Genomic DNA, 16,789 nt, shown 5'->3' with positions numbered 1-16,789 from the left:
AAAAGGACTTTTAGACTCATTCTAATTGTAACCCTTCTCCTTTGATATACTAGGATAACAATGTAGACTAGTCAGCACTGAATGGGGATCAGATTACCAGACCTACCTGACATCTAGATCCAGCAGCGTGTTTGGGACCAACAGCAGCAACTCTTCCCACTGGGGCCCTGGGAAAGCGCCCTTCCAGCTCAACATGGCCAGAGCCCCATGACACAGATACAGAGAGACACCCGGCGGGCGACCACTGGTCCACAGTCCCTCACACCTCTGCTTTAGCCACTGAGGAGCGGAGTCCAAACCCTGCGCTGAGATGCGCAGCAAACCGCACACCTAATACACAAAGACAAGAATGACCAAAAACATTTGAAGAGAATCAATACAGGTTACTGCAAGATGCGATATTTCAGCAGCTTCATACATGCATTGCTATATTTGTCGTATTGCATGTTAAAGGTGATCTAAGCGATGTTGGGTGACGGCACTTCTTGTTGACGTTCAAAGTATTTTCAAACAAACGAGGCTAGCTCGCCCCTCCCTCCTCCTACTTCCGGTCCCTCTCCCTCCCTTTCGTGCACTAACCCCCCACCCCCAAATCCTTCTTGTCGGTTATTGGCTGGAACGCTGGAAGACTGTTATGTTTGGTGGTGCAGGTTGCCGCAGTTTGTTTTTGTTGCCGTTTGTGGAGCCTGGGCTGTCTACAGAGACCGCGGTTTTTTTTTTTTTTACAGTGTGTTCAGAGGACAGGCAGCTAGCGGATAGTGAGATGTCTGCTGTATGTGACAAAAAATGTTGTAGCCTAAAAAACGCGTGCCATCGCTTAGAGCACCTTTAAAGAAAAACATTTTATTTCCAAGATCATGACTTTACAAGTCATTCTCATTCAGAACACTGGTAAATATTCTCAAATGTGTGCGTAACGTGCAGAATTCTTAATCCTCGACTCACCACAGAGGCAACTTCATCTCCACGACCCATGATAGACCTGATCAGTAACACTACAGCCATGCCGGCTGTACTCTGGACTGACTGGACGAACTCCTCTAGAAACAGAGAAAGGAACAGGAGGAGGAAAGAAGTGAGAGGAACATATGTACACCTACTGTAAGCATTTGTGGTTTCCTATATACACGGGCAAAAATGGCCCTCATTTAAAGTTCTGGAGCAATCACGAGTTTGGGAAGTTTATGACTCCCATCTGCCATTTCCAAGCCGCTTATGACACATTTATTGTTTGTATCATTAAATGACAGTATCATTAAAAAGATCTACATCCATCAGTTGAGTCTCTGGATATGCCAGGTGTTTCTACATTTTTGAGTCCCGTTGTTTGTTTGTTTTTTTACCACCAGTGAGGATGTGTGTGTAGCAGCCCAGGAGGCTGCTCATTGTGTCCTCCAGCTTGCAGTGATTCTGTTCAGCCTGCAGGGCAGCGCTGATGGTCTCCTGGGATCTCTGGATCACCAGCATGGAGGTCTTTACGGCTGCCAGACAGGACTGCATCAGCTGGGCCTGGACAATGTGACGTCCTGCTAGACCACTTGGACAACAGCAGGGGGCGACAGAGACACGTGGATCAACAACGAGCTATATATATTGTCACCGGATTCCCTCCTGTTTCAACACGTTAACTGGCTGATCAGACTGTAACGCAACAGAGCAAGAAGGCATCAACGAGGCAAAGAGGAAATAAAGCTCCAATAGCAGCTGTTTAATAACAGGTACTGTAATGGAAGTGATGTATGCACCAACTTGTGTCATGGCAAGAAGGAGAGAAAAGTACTTTCAATGTGTAATACTCAGATACAATTAAATGCCAAGTATACATCTAATTAAAAAAACAAATACTAATGGGGAGATATGGAGAAATATAGAACACAGAATATCCCTCTATACCTGTTCTGGTGAAGGTATTCACTTAATCCCTTGTGAAGAAAATGCAACACTACATAAAAGGAGAAAAGAGAGTCAACGTAAGATTTTTCTTAAAAACAAAGAAAGATAAAAAAAAAATGTCTCTGTTATTTTCAGTAAGTAAGCAAGATACTAACCTTCCGGCAGCAGTTTGTGAATGCATTTCTCACCTGAAGAGAAATAATTTTGGAAATGTAGTTATTCTACAAGCAATTTTACAATAGAAGGTAAATGTATCTGATATCTGTTGTGTTTAAAAGTAGAGTAAGTCAGCAGTAAGAGCAAAGGCAATCACCCACTCACCGAGAGGGAAGCCATCCAGGCAAGCAGAGATGGTGTCTACGAGGCGTGGATACTGGTCTGTAGTTGGGTTGGACAGACAGTCGGACAAACAGGCAGACAAACTGCTTACAGCATGCTCCTGTAGCCGGGCTGGTACTGAACCCAAGGCACTGAGGAAAGCAACAGAGAGGCATGTTATTGATCAGGGGCCATATTCACAAGACATCCTCAGGCTAAAATTAACTCATAGGAAGTAAGTTTAGGGCCCCTATTTTAACGATCTAAGCCCACGGCGTGAAGCGCATGGCGCAGGTGCGTTTAGGGCGTGTCCAAATCCACTTTTGCTAGTTTGACGGCGGAAAAAAGGGTCCGTGCGCCGGGCGCATGGTTCAAAAAGGTTGTACTTAGTGTCTTCATTCATAGGTGTGTTTTGGGCGTAACATGCAATAAACCAATCAGAGTGTCATCTCCCATTCCCTTTAAAAGCCAGGCGCGTTTGTACCTTGGCGCATTGCTATTATGCTGGTGGATTTGCACCGTCATATTTTTATTTGTAATCTTTTGCATGTTTGTGTGGTGCTGCGCTTCCCTGTGTGTGTAACAAGCATAGTGTGCGCGCGCTGTGCACGAGCCTAGGCTCATTTTACTAATTTGCTGTTAAAATAACAATGAAATGCTGCGTTATTGACTTTAGACCAGGTTTTTGTTGGTCGATGGCACGATCATTTCCCGCTGCCTCAAGATAGCAATAAGCCAAGAATGCACCTGAACACACCTCCCTGTAAGACCAGCACGCGTATGGGCACAAAGATGGGCGCAGGTGCATTTGCTATTTAAATGACGTGGGCGCTATACAGGAAATTGACAACTGCGTCGGTCTTAAACTAGCAAAGACACTTGCGTCGGGCTTGGCGCTGCGTCGGGGCAAGATAGGGCCCTAGGACTCCTAAGTTTTTAGTTTGAGAGTAATTCAAAGATGATGGGTTAGGGTTAGCATTAACAGCACTAACAGTTTGCACATGTTAATGCTACTTGGACATTGATATGGAATTTGCATTGCTGCTAGGATGAGGACTTACATTAAAAGATTTGCGATTTCAATCACAGAAGGAACAATTCTTGCGGTTTGCCATTTGAAAGCATAATAAAATCTGGGATGTAAAACTGGTTGCCTCACTAGCAAGTGGCCACTGAAATCACCTTATAGTCTCCATATTGTTTCCTTGAACGGATGTGTTTCAATCTAAGAATCCTAAAACGTAGCTATGTACCTGGCAATGGCTCGTCGTAGGGGGTTCTTGGCCTGCAGGGAAGTGTAGACCAGAGACAGGGTGTGTAGACAGGCCTGTAGAAGAGCTCCATCAGGCTCCTCTTCACTCAGTGCCTCCAGCTGGGACCCTGCCTGATGCAGTATGTACAAATGGTCATTTACTGTATGTTAGTAGCACTCCATCAGTCCATCTAAATAGTTTTTTTTTAAATAATTAAAACATAACGCATAGTAGAAACACACTTATCTTGTTTTTACACCTTTTTTTTTTTTATCAAGCCGTTTGTATATAAAGTCAACCTTGCATGTTGAAGATGACATGGTGGTACTTTTTATTATATCTCACAAAACCAACCTTTTTAACCAGCTGGATCTGCTGCACCGGCTCTGTCAGCTCCAAGCAGGACTGCAGGGTCTGGGCAACCTGCCTGACTCCATCCTCTTCTCCATCCACAGAGAGGGATGCTAGAAGAGATCATGCATTGCTCAACATTAAAAACTGTGACGACATACAGTATATAATGTAGTAGTGGAGTGTGTGGAGTGCACACATCTGGGCTGAGAGTGCTCTACGTTGGCATGTAACCTTTATTGGGAGCACCAACAGGATTAATTACACACCTTTGTTTTTATTAACCATAGTTAGTTTGCTCATCGGTAGTTTGGTCTCATTACCTATCAGCTTGTGTAGGTTCTCCTCATCCAAAACCACAGCCTCTACTTTGGCTGTCTTCTTCTTCACCACCATGACTGTCCTGTATGAGGAACAAACACTGTTATTGTTTGGGTATATATCTAAAACAATAATTCATATTTACATAAATCTGCAACACGGCTTGGTTGTAGAGAATACAAATCTCTCACACCTGTCAAAATTGAGCAGAACACCAAATCTTCACCTCTTTAATAGTGCCTTTGGATAAATGAATAACGAAAATTAGCAGGGGTTTTTGTACATGTCACATCTGAACAATGTCTGTCTGTCTGTCTGTCTGTCTCTCACACACACACACACACACACACACACACACACACACACACACACACACACACACACACACACACACACACACACACACACACACACACACACACACAGTTACTGCATATTTAGCTTTACCTGGGCTAAAAGTAACGTCAACGTTACTGCTGCTAGGACTAATGTTAGCCAAAAATTGCTAACTGTCTCTGTCTGGCATTGACTCTACGTCTGAAATTCAAAAGCGAAACACAAATAGCAAACACTGACACAATAAAACAACGAAACGGTCACAAAGAGCAGCTAAATAAGTGTAACGTTAAATATAAGTAGCTAGCATTCACCTCAATTCAGCATGAGGTTTACTTGGAGCTTCTCTTCTTCAGCTGGTAGCTGAAATGTATGTCAAGCTGGAGGATAAAACGCTTTCACTTCCTGTAATTCTTTTTCAGAATAAAAAAAAATTTAAACACCATGCCCAATAACTAAATAGAATGCTGTGTACATCTAGTTTTTGTGAATATTTATATTCTTTATTTAATTATACATTTACTAATACATTATTGTGTTCAAATTTGTGTTTGGGAATACTTCTACATACTTAATTGTTATGAAACTTTTAATTTGAAGCCACACTTATTTGGCTTCCTGTATTGCTCTCGCAAGCTTGACACACCCACTATGGTCCATGCTGCACATGTGAGACGTCACTTCCGACAAATTGTTACAGACAGACCGCCCTCAGAAGCTGCCCTTTCCATAAAATAGCGCTCCGGCTTCTTATTGGCGGACAACACTCGTCAATCAAACACAGACTTCGTGGTTCTGCAGCGTAGGGAAACGCCTTCTAAATGTGTGATTGGACGTGTTGTGCGAAACCACACCCTCTAAATCCAACCCTGCTCCAACTTTTTGCCTTTGAGCTGAAATGAAATCCTTGGGCACGAGAGAAATTCACCGTTTTACTCATGAATTAGGACTTTCTCCACAGGAATAACAAGAAATGTTTAGACGCTGGAGTCGACATGGCGTGAAGTCCCTCGTATAGTTTCTGTCCATCAAATATTGATAGGGTAAGTCGAGAAACTTCGGAGAAAATTGCAGTGTTTTAATTAAATAGGAAACGGCGGAAAGTCTATGTTTTAGCTTAAGGTATGTTTAGAGAATGGTTCAAACTGTGTTTTTCATTCATTGTGAGATAAATTAGCACTGAACCTTTTCCCTGTTTCTCAGTTGGCCGCTTTTTGGTAATGCGAAATAGACTGTTGTTAGTTGAGGACACATGAATGTGAATACAGTAGTCTCTACTGTTTGCCATTACTCATTTATTCACTGCTGAGGCAAAAAAAGGTGATGCTACTTGTGTCTTTTGCTAGCTGGTGTTATATTCAGAGCCATATCCTAAACTTTAGACACCAAAATATACGTTTTTTTTGTTGTTTTTTGTAAATGAAATGTCAAAATATTATTGTGATATCACAGGAAACAAAAACACATCAGCTATAAAGTGTAATAGTGTCTGTAAATTCAATTTATAATGCCACAAGCTATTTAAAGTTAAATCTTTTGCCTCAGAGTGGCTTATTGTTGACTGTTTGAAGTCCCTGTATTAATCCTGAAAGAATTCTTGAATTGTTTATGAAATTAATAATTATAAATAATAATAATAATAATAATAATAATAATAATAATAATAATATTACCTTAATGTTAGGGTACTTTGCTTTGTTTTTCATCACAGTAATGGCTTTTTTTATTTTAAGATAATTTTTTTGGGGCATTTTTAGTTCCACAGGACAGATGTAGACATGAAAGGGGGAGGGGGGGGTATGACCATGCAACAAAGGGCCGCAGGCCGCAGTAATAGCTTTTAATGGCTCACTACATCACTGATCCAGACCAAAATCACAGGGAAGCACTCAGACAGCAAATTCTGGTCCACTGTCTCTTTACACCGACTTTACTCAACAGGAAGTGGCGCAGAGAGAAAGAGACAAAAAGAAGCTCTGGGTTCATAAGGTTTAATTGCCTTTCATGTTTTCCACCAACCACATCCTTTCATCATCACTGTGGAATGATGCTTGGAGAAAAAAATGTAGTATAGTTTTCCATAGAAAATGGACTAATATTCTCATAGGATCTTATTCAATTCTACAAAACATGTACTTAGAAGGAAATTTGAGTAAATCAACTTCTCAAAAGCCCAACTGAATCGTACTGTTGCAGCAGAACAATGGGACATGGAAATACTCTCCATTAGGTAGCCATGACGAAGGCACTTTAAGTTGCATAGTAAGAATATTAGACTGACTAAAGTATGAAGGTGAAGGTGAGAGAGGGTGGTCTTATGCGTTCAGTATACTCGCCGTTCCCGACCTGACGTCATGGGAGCGCCGTAACTATTTATACTTGCGCGTGGTGGTGGCGACACTAGTTGCAGTCTTCTAGACTAGAAGATGAAGGAAAAGGTAAACAACGGTAGAACCGGCAGCCGCGTTGACGTCATTGTTTCCATTTGATTCGATGACCTACTTCGTCGGATCAAGCCTTTCATTCACCATAAAAGAACTCATCTTAACCCAGTGAGTTTACAAGAGAGACTTGCAGTCACTCTGAGAGTCCTGGCATCCGGTTGCCCTCGAACTCGTCCATGCTTCCTGTTTCCGCTTTGTCGTGCGCCACTGAAAAAAATAGAGTGGTGCGCGACCTCTGGCTCACTTTAAATCCTGGCGCGCCAGCGAGATCTACGTCATTTTGACGTCACATTGGCGCGCTACAGGTCGGGAACGGCGACTGTAAAGAGGCCTTTACAGAGAACTTACAATAAAACCTAATTAGTCTTGTCAGTGCAAATTACAGCATGTTTACATGATACTGGGTATTTTAAAGTTGGTTGACAAAATATCTTAATACCTTTTGTAACAAAAAGTAATACAAAAAATGGATATGGATTTTGAAATGGATATGTATACAGTAATGTAAGAACAGATATATGATATCACAATTCATTGACTCATATGCATGGTTTAGTCATATGCAATATGTCATATTATAGTCTTTTATGTTGTTTTATTTGGTGGGATGAGAGCTCTTTTTTTTCCTTTGCCTCCCTCAGTGTTTACCACAGCAAACAGGCAACAGAAATAAGTCTGTGGAAAGTAGTTTATGGCCTTCCTCCACACACACATGTGTGCAGCGAGTCTCTTTGTAAGGAGGCCAGGCTGGTAATGAGAGGTTATTACTTGGAAGAGAAACCCAGGCTTTCTATCTTCCTGCTGCTCTCCTCCATCAGAGATGCTCATCTGTCTCTCTCATCTCTCTCTGCATGAACCGCCTGTTTTCCAACGATAGCGCTGGAAAACATGATGCAAGTCCGGCCCAGGCAGGGTTGTCGAGGTGTTTTTGGAGCAACACTGGTGTTTTTTTCTGTTTGGCTAAGCTAAGTGATACGCCCACTATACCTACACTGTTCCAGCTGGGCTGGACCCTGGAATATTTCAGGTGCTGGCTGGTGGCAAAACATCTGCACAACAAACCCTCTGTCTGTGTCTAGATATGTTTGTGTGTATTTAGGTTAGGGAGATGCGGTATATTGGTTTGCAAGTATATAAGATTAAAAATTCATATACTGGTCCAGTGTCTGTTTTCCATTTCATGATGAATATGATAAAGTTGGATTGGATTTTTGTATTTAAAGGTCCCATGGCATGAACATTTCACTTTATGAGTTTTTTAAACATTAATATGAGTTCCCCCAGCCTGCCTATGATCCCCCAGTGGCTAGAAATGGCGATAGATGTAAACCGAGCCCTGGGTATCCTGCTCTGCCTTTGAGAAAATTAAAGCTCAGATGGGCCAATCTGGAATCTTCCCTTTATGATGTCATAAAGGGAAAGGTTACCTCCCCTTTCTCTGCTTTGCCCGCCCAGAGAATTTGGCCCACCCATGAGAAAGAGAGAGACATCATGGCTTGCAAATGAGCGAAGCATTGCCCCCCCCCCTCTCCTCCTCAATAGCATTTAAAGCTACAGACACAGAAATGGCAGGAAAGCTTATTGTGGGACTGGCTCTAGTGGCTGTAATTCTGCATCAAGGCTGAATTTTGGGAAAGAGACTTCAGATACAGTATTAGGGGACCACTAAGGTCTATATAAAAGAGACTTCAGATACAGTATTAGGGGACCACTAAGGTCTATATAAAAGAGACTTCAGATACAGTATTAGGGGACCACTAAGGCCTATATAAAAGAGACTTCAGATACAGTATTAGGGGACCACTAAGGTCTATATAAAAGAGACTTCAGATACAGTATTAGGGGACCACTAAGGCCTATATAAAAGCATCCAAAAAGCACCATGTCATAGGTCCTTTAAAGAACGGACGAATGCAGCCCTTGTTGCCCTGTATGCAATATTGACACAAGTAAGTATCAATCCTCATGAGTTTCAGTGGTGTTTGGAGACGTGTCCGACTGAAACAAAGCAGGGTGAGGCAGGGCTGCACGATATAAGGAAAATATGCGATATGCGATAAGGTTGTTGAATTTCGCGATAACGATATTTCTTGCGATAAATAAACATATATTAAAGTGTACTCAGTTCTGCATTTCTGCAGCTTTCAGTATTCTGCTAAAATATAACAAATTGCTTGTTGAATTTAAAACAAACGAAAGGAAATCATGTCCAACAATATTTTATTGAGCAAATTTAACATTGAATTGAATATAAAAGGAAAATGAAAATTGAGCGGAAGTACGTAGGAGGGCGGAGCCAGGCTATATAAAAGGCTCCACTAAAAAATAATGACAGTTTCTTTTTAAACTGTAATTTTCTACTGATATTTTCTTTCAACTAACATAAAAAAATCTCTGCGTGTCTATCGCGATATGTCGCAGCCTTTCGCGATGTGTATATTACGCCAGTTGATATTGCGATGACGATTAAAAAAACGATATATGGTGCAGCCCTACTGCTAAACTACATCACTTTACTCTAATGCAGCCTTCAAAACCAGGAAAAGACAACACTTAATATATTACGATTTTACGATATCCAAAATCTAAGACGATATCTAGTCTCATATCACGATATCGATATAATATCGATGGGTGGTGATCCCACCCATTGTCCCTGAGCAAGACACTTAACCCCTAGTTGCTCTGAAGGCGTGCGACCTCTGACATATATATTTAGCAATTGTAAGTTGCTTTGGATAAAAGCGTCAGCTAAATGACATGTAATGTAATGTCGATGTATTGCCCAGCCTTAGGGGAGGCGTGCAGAAACTGCTGTTTACACCGGTTTTCAGCTCTTTTTCTCGTCGTCGAGAGGGCTTGAGGGGGTGTCGCGAACACCAACCTCATTATTCTGGGGGGGGGGGGGGGGGGGTCCCGACTCGAAGGTCGAGAACCACTGGTCTACATACTCTTGGTCTCTCACTGCTCTGTGTATGTCAGTGTGTGTCTTTTCCAGAGGGTTGGGCGCTATGGCGGAGGGGGAGGAGGCCATGAGCCAGGAGGACTGGAAGGAGAAGTGTATGGTCCTGGAGGCCCTGCTCATGAAGTTCAGAGTGCAGATCATCAAGATTCGAGAACTCACCGCTGACAAGGTTGGTTCAAATACTCTTCCTCCTGTAAATCTGTTGTGGCCAAACGGTTTGAAAGCAGTAGTGTAGCCTACGTGATACGCAGGTATACGCAGTATACCCACTAAGAAAACTCCAGGATTTCCATACACCCACTTAAAAATGCCCAATGACCCACAACAACATACTTTCCATTATATTTTTGATATATTTTGAATTGTCATCTGTGTTTTTCTTCGTCACATAGGCTAAATAAAGGTATTTCCACCGTAAATTGGTGCATAAAAGTGTATCCGAATACAGGAAATGAAGTGGTTAATGCTCAAAACTGCCCTGGGGGAGGACACCCAGACCCCCCACTATGATATGGCCCCCCATTCCCCCAAAGGCAGATTATGGCCAATATACAATACAGTATACCCACTACAATACATTAGACTACACCACTGTTTGAAAGAAAGCAGTTTATGATGTAAATTGTGTCAGTTTGAGTCTTGTCCATGTAAGTGAGGGAAAGTGTACTGTACACAGGTGGGAGGTCTTTACAACAGTTAGTGTGTATACAGAACGGGTGCTCTCCATTAAGCTTCCCTTACTTGCGTCTCTCTTCCCGCACGAGAGAGATATGAGGAGAAGATGTGAGCATGGAGGAATTGTGTTTAGCAAACGGGACATCATCGCTCACTCCAGCATCATGTTGAAGAGATGGAAATCACTCATGGTGCCCAGCAGCTCAACTGTCCTTCAATGTGTGGTTTAATAACCGTTTTAAAGACACCTGATGACTGCTGCTCCAATATTTATTATAGATCTAGTTATCTATTGTCAGCGTGTCACGGAATATGACTGATAGAAGTAACACCAACGACGGACAATAAAAATGTGTTTCCTGACAAAACAGAACAGAACAGACGTGAAGGAGAAAACAGATATAAAAGTTCCTAAATAAAATCTCAGTTGGAGCTCGGATGAGCTCACTTTTGCCTGAATGAGCCAAGATGCACTTGAAACAGAATATTGAAGAAGAAAATATAATACTGGGGCGCCCCATGCTGGCTGAGTCCTTTGCAGCGGCCCGGGTTCGAGTCCAACCTGCGGCCCTTTGCTGCGTGTCATCCCCTCTCTTTCTCTCTCTCTCTCCCACCTTTCCTGTCTTTCTACTGTCACTATCAAATAAAGGGCAAAGCCCCAAAAAATCTTAAAAAAAAAAAAAAAAAAAAATATATATATATATATATATATATATATTTTTTTTTTTTTTTTTTTATAATACTGATATAGAAAAAGTACACAAAAAAGTGTTTTTATGATTGGTGATGATCATCTGATAATTTTTATTATTTGACTAAACATGGAATAACATTGGAGCTGCTGGTGGTGCTGTTATTCCTGTTTCCATGGGGCGTTTGCTTAACTCACAGTATTACAGACATGTAATAATATTAATTTTACAGCAATACTGTTTCCACGACAGCCAGACGTTTCTTATACTGTCCCATCAGATCCGATCACCAATCACTTAACTGATTTCTGTTGTAGAGGTGCTGTCTCTCGGTAAAAACCTCAGCATCAAACACACCTGTGGTTCCTCGTCTCCTCGTCTCCTCCTCAATGATGGCGGACCTCAGGTGATTTCTGGGGTGAAGGCTGGAGGACGAAGCGAGGACAGGACGAACCATAATTAGCTCAATGAAAAGCAACTTTTTTTTAAACTTTTACTCGTGGTTCCCATGGCCATGGAAAACCTTTAAAAAAAGCCACGGAGGGGCGGCCTCTAGCTCACCCTGTAAGAGCCTTCGCCCCATGCTGGCTGAGTCCTTTGCAGCGGCACGGGTTCGAGTCCGACCTGTTGCCCTTTGCTGCGTGTCATCCCCCATCTCTCTCCCCCTATCCACTGTCGCTATATAAAAAAGGGAAAAGCCCCAAAAAAATTATCTTTAAAAAAAGCCATGGAATTTCAAAATTTCATATTCCAGGCCTGGAGAAGTCATGGTATTAGTAAAATCCTTGAAAGTTTAAAAAAAGGCATGGGATTTTGTTACGTTTAATGAAATGAATTGTTACAGTAATCTTCCGTGGATAACCTTCCACTTATCTATTCTCTGTAGCTAGTGACGTAACATATCTCCTATATCATGTGTTGATGCGTGACAAGGTTTTGAATGAGGTGGACTAAATGAAAACTAGAAGGGCTTTGGGTGTCAAAGATTAAGCCTCAGAATCATTGTTACTGAATATGGAAACAAAAACAAGTCATGTTCTACAGTAGGTCTAAGTTTGTCAGGAATGAACAGAAGCACAGGGTGCTTACAGTAGCATGATATTCTATTGTGAGAGTGCCAGCCTACAGAAACTCCAACTTTGGCCCCATTGTTTGATAAAAATAGCACCGCACCAAATACAATGTCATAATGTAAAAAGCGTCAACATGTTGTCCTCGTAAGTACAGGAGGACATCCACTCTCGAAAAAGAGAGTTGTGGTGTGTCTGGTGGGTACAGAGATGGCCGCCACTGGGCCGGCCCAAACTGTTCAGTGGCCTAGATCTGAAGCTGCTCTCCAGGGAGGCTGATTAGAGCTCTAATGTAAACAGCAGTCTGACCACAGGGCTCTGCCATGCACTGCATGATGGGATTGACCCAGCTCCAGTCAATTACAGAGTCAGTAAGTAAGCTCAGCAGGACAGCAAAACAAACTCCCAGAGAGACTTGGAAGAAAGATTGGCTTTGGTGGGTTTTTTTGCAGCCGACGTAGCACATGTGAAAGTCTCTGCTGCGTATTTTTGTCCTATCCATCCTGTTTGACAGGTTTGAATTTAACTATGTTTAAGGATTTTTTTCCACTCAACATCATAAAACACACCATTAAACTCAGAATAACACACAGTGTGTTTTCTGCGCAGCTGTAATTCACCCCAACTTCCCCAGTTTACTTGCTTTCCTTAAGTGGTGTCGACTGTTAGTAGTACTAAAGTAGTAGCAGTTTAGAGCTTAGTTGCCTTGTCTGCATGTGTGCCAGTTTCAATTTTAAGTGGTCTCATGTTAGTTTGGCTTTTTTATTAATCTGGGCTCACCAACTCATAGCCCTTAGCCTGTATTAAAACTGTTTTTCTCAGCACACTGTGAGTTTGGGGTAAATCCAATGAAGAATAGCAGTAATCCCTTCCTTTTACCACATACGGAAGATCACTGGTTTAGTTCCCGTGGATCCAGAGTTCAACCAGAGTTCAACAGTTGTTCTTAATTCTTTTATTTATGTATTTATCAATTCCATTTCATTAATTAAAAAAGATACAAAGATTCAGTGAACCTGGCAGATGTTTAGAAAAAGCCTCTGTAAATTCTCCAGTAAACCCAAACTTGTTGCGTCATATCCATCATATCAGAGATGAATGAAACGGATTAGCCAATATCAGACTTTTACAGTAATAAAAGGACAAAATCTGACTTATTTTGCCAATTCATGCAGTTATAGGGATCAGAAACTAACTTTGAATCTGCTTTTCAATCAGTATGCGGTATGCCGACTACATTGGATTGTGATATTTTTTCTGCAGCTATCAGAATTAACATGCAGTCATTTTAGGTTTGTTGTAGAATGTGTGATGGGTCATCACTTTGTGTTGCCCGACCTGCTGATGCTATGATATGAGCTCATCATGCTAATATGCAGACCCCTGCTGATGTTTTTTCTTTCTCTACTGTGGCTCCCACCGCCTCAGCCAGAGCTTGTTGTTTTAAAGCTGTGCGGGGGCGCATGTACGTCACTACAAAATCCCCCTAGTATCTCACTGTGGAGGTAGTAGGCTTATAAAAGGGTGAAAGAGTCAAACTGTACAAACTGTAGGTTTGTGTCCATTCATTGATGCAACTGCAATGTTCTGGGTTGTTCTGTACTACTGAAATGAGATTTAATAAAATGAGTCTAAATGACTTGTTGAGATGGATATTGTTTGTAGTGACAGCACACTTCAACAACATTGGTTTTTACATTTCCATATTATCAAAATGTAAATGGTTGTTATTAGAAATCAGGGTGCAAAATTAACTTTTTGTCCACTGGAAAATGGCTAGTGAATGTTCACATTTGACCAGCTACTCAATAGAAACGTTTTGCTGGTGAGTGAAGCAAAGCTACGAGCCGCTTGCATATTTTGCCAGCGTTTGGCTGGTGGACGGTGCTAATTTTGTACCCTGTTGGAAATTACTTTGAACCGCTAATTGAGTATTACAGTAACTAACATGAATCGGGGTAGACTTGGAAAACTGCTGAAGTCCTAGAAAGCCTGTGCGAGCGGATGGAGGGGGAATGAGAAGGAGAAAAAGATAGAGAGAAAAAAACGAGGCCTTGTGTAAAGATTGAGCTGCCCAGGGGAGGAAATACCCAGTTTATTAAATTGTGTGTGTGTGTGTGTGTGTGTGTGTGTGTGTGTGTGTGTGTGTGTGTGTGTGTGTGTGTGTGTGTGTGCGTGTGTGTGTGTGTGTGTGTGTGTGTGTGTGTGTGTGTGTGTGTGTGTGTGTGTGTGTGTGTGTGTGTGTGTGTCTGTGTTGTACAAGAAGTGAGTTTGCAAGTTGAAGCAGTCCGTTATTCTGTGTGTGCACGTGTATGTAAGAAGGTCAAGTCAAATTCATTTATGAAGTTTTTTTAACATAGATTTTGCACAGAAGTGACTTGCGTTGCTTGCGTGGGTGCAGCTATTTGGGAGGGACCTTAGTTTTTGGCCTTCAGGGCCTCCAGCTGTAACAGTAGACTACACATCTTATGGTCTTATGGAGACAAAGAGGCCATGTGTGTTACATTCTCTCTCAGCCTCCCCCTTCAAACTAACACACTCAACACACTCGCTGGTCATTTTTATTCTATCTCTCCGCCTGTGTGTCTCTGAGAAAAATTGTGAACCTCATCCCTATAAAGAAGGAATCAGCATTTTGAATTCAGTGAAATGCAAATGATGAATGAATAGACTCCAATAGAATCCCTGCTGAAAACTTAACCTCTGAAATCGGAAATAAATATATAGTTTCATATTTTAAAGGCTAAATCATTTTCTAAAACAGCTGGGCACTGTAGTTTTCAGTAAACGTTACTCATACAGAAGGAAGTAGTTCATTGGTTAGGGACTATTTCCAGCTGCGGATTAATAGACATTTGGTGCTCTTGGGAGTTTTTACAGCAGCAGAATGGTGTATGTGGGATTGCCTCAAAATAAAGAACAATACAGTTCATATAAATAATGATGGAACATGTCACCTAGTTCAGGGATGTGGCTGATAATTTGCTTTTAATAGTGTTTGGACAACAATGGAGTTCTATGGCCTAAAGGAATAAGATGTACTCTAATCAGGCTTTAAACATACAGTACATGAATACTTAATATCAGCAGCATCAATTAATTGTTGGTTTTGATCTTTTCGTGGGATTTGGTGATAATAAGTGCAATATAGAATATTGCCTGACCTATCCTACACCCATAAGAATACACACACATACAGTATATCCATACTGTACATACAGTAGACACAGACCAAAACCACAATGGGTGGAGTGGCATATTCTGGTTTGGTCTTTAGAACGAGAATTTAGAAAGAAGCAAAACATCCTCCTATATAATATGAGGTATATTAGCCACGTGGACCAATGTCATATCATATATACATTATATAAATATATATATACTTGCCCTCACATAGATGTATATGCTTGTCGTGTGAGAAAGGAGTCTTGTTTTTGAGGTGAGTTTATTCTTCTATTTGTCACCAGTTTTCATTATATAACACATTTGAACTATAGTTTTAGAGTGTTAGTGAGCATATTTGCCTGAGAATAAGTCCCAACTGTAACTATATTGGCTGAACCTATTTGGTATTAAACCTGTAGGTCAGCACTGTGAGTTGTAGCTTCTACAGAAAGAGGCTTTGTGAGCTGGCTGCCTGGCTGTGGATGGAGCGATGGGGGGGTGGTCACAAAGTGCCAGTTGTGGAATTCTAGGAATGGAAGTTGAGTTGGAGTTTGGTTCTGAAGAGCGAATTGAGTGCGGAGGTGATAGAGCGTTGTTTAGAAGTTGTGGAGGCTGAGGCAGAGGGTCACGTGTGTGTTTGTCACACACGTGTGTTTTATTTTGCGTGGACACAGTGAAGCAACAGGAGTACTCATATTGTGTGTGAGTACATTTGGGGCTGTAACTCCTGAAATAGACATAATGTAAACCTTAACCTGCCATTGGTCATCCCAACAGGATATGACACACACACACACACACCCAGGCCTAATTGATCTTATATATATAACATACAGAATGAGGAAAACATACGCACTTGCACGCATGGTCTGATACACAGGAGAATATCATCATCATCAGACATGTGTTTATGGGTTTTTCATATGTTGTTATGTCTGGTGTGTGTGCAAGATTGGGTGAGTGTGTGTCCTCTCCAGCTCTAGCGTCTACAGTATACATGCCCTGTAATTAACATGCTGTTCTCTGCCAGATGCTATATCTGTTATTGAGAGAGGCACATATGGTTTGTCGTTTGTGGTAAAGCAAAGGATCTATATAGAGAGTGTGTGTGTGTGTGTGTGTGTGTGTGTGTGTGTGTGTGTGTGTGTGTGTGTGTGTGTCTGTGTGAGATATCCTTTTTCATGTCTGCTTTTCATCAGAACAAGTAGGTTCAGTGAAAAGTGATCTGTGAGTGTTTCTGTAGTTTGTATGATCAAAATAACTACAGAAATAGATCAAGAGAATTCACATAACAAAGTCATGTATC

General features: G+C 41.5%; 2 protein-coding genes across 5 annotated transcripts in view; one reads left to right on the top strand and one right to left on the bottom strand.

Moving 5' to 3' along the window:
• thada (THADA armadillo repeat containing) overlaps positions 1 to 4,865 on the bottom strand; it is a 125,650-nt gene extending 120,785 nt beyond the window's left edge. Inside the window, exons 1-11 of one of the 4 annotated variants that reach the window (XM_031284334.2) lie at positions 4,787 to 4,835; positions 4,330 to 4,376; positions 4,139 to 4,218; positions 3,819 to 3,928; positions 3,465 to 3,595; positions 2,215 to 2,363; positions 2,049 to 2,081; positions 1,894 to 1,942; positions 1,344 to 1,537; positions 946 to 1,040; positions 107 to 330 (exon numbers count right to left, since the gene is read on the bottom strand). In XM_031284334.2, coding sequence (XP_031140194.1) covers positions 107 to 330; positions 946 to 1,040; positions 1,344 to 1,537; positions 1,894 to 1,942; positions 2,049 to 2,081; positions 2,215 to 2,363; positions 3,465 to 3,595; positions 3,819 to 3,928; positions 4,139 to 4,211 — 1,058 coding nt within the window. In that variant the 5' untranslated portion in view covers positions 4,212 to 4,218; positions 4,330 to 4,376; positions 4,787 to 4,835. Of the gene's footprint in view, positions 1 to 106; positions 331 to 945; positions 1,041 to 1,343; positions 1,538 to 1,893; positions 1,943 to 2,048; positions 2,082 to 2,214; positions 2,364 to 3,464; positions 3,596 to 3,818; positions 3,929 to 4,138; positions 4,237 to 4,329; positions 4,377 to 4,583; positions 4,674 to 4,786 lie in introns of those variants that run through there. The other 3 variants (XM_031284333.2, XM_035991919.1, XM_035991918.1) reach the window with 3 other exon arrangements.
• Positions 4,866 to 5,303: 438 nt separating this feature from the next.
• The window catches only part of plekhh2 (pleckstrin homology domain containing, family H (with MyTH4 domain) member 2), a 49,419-nt gene continuing 37,933 nt past the window's right edge, over positions 5,304 to 16,789 (top strand). Inside the window, exons 1-2 of the mRNA XM_031284123.2 lie at positions 5,304 to 5,515; positions 9,915 to 10,050. Of these exons, the coding sequence (XP_031139983.1) occupies positions 9,928 to 10,050 (123 nt within the window). The 5' untranslated portion in view covers positions 5,304 to 5,515; positions 9,915 to 9,927. The remainder of the gene's footprint in view (positions 5,516 to 9,914; positions 10,051 to 16,789) is intronic.

This window comes from Sander lucioperca, chromosome 15 (assembly GCF_008315115.2).
Source record: "Sander lucioperca isolate FBNREF2018 chromosome 15, SLUC_FBN_1.2, whole genome shotgun sequence".
Classification (NCBI taxonomy): Eukaryota; Metazoa; Chordata; class Actinopteri; order Perciformes; family Percidae; genus Sander; species Sander lucioperca.
The sequence above is the reverse complement of the archived record's forward strand: the minus strand, read 5'-3'. Positions and strand labels throughout refer to the sequence as shown.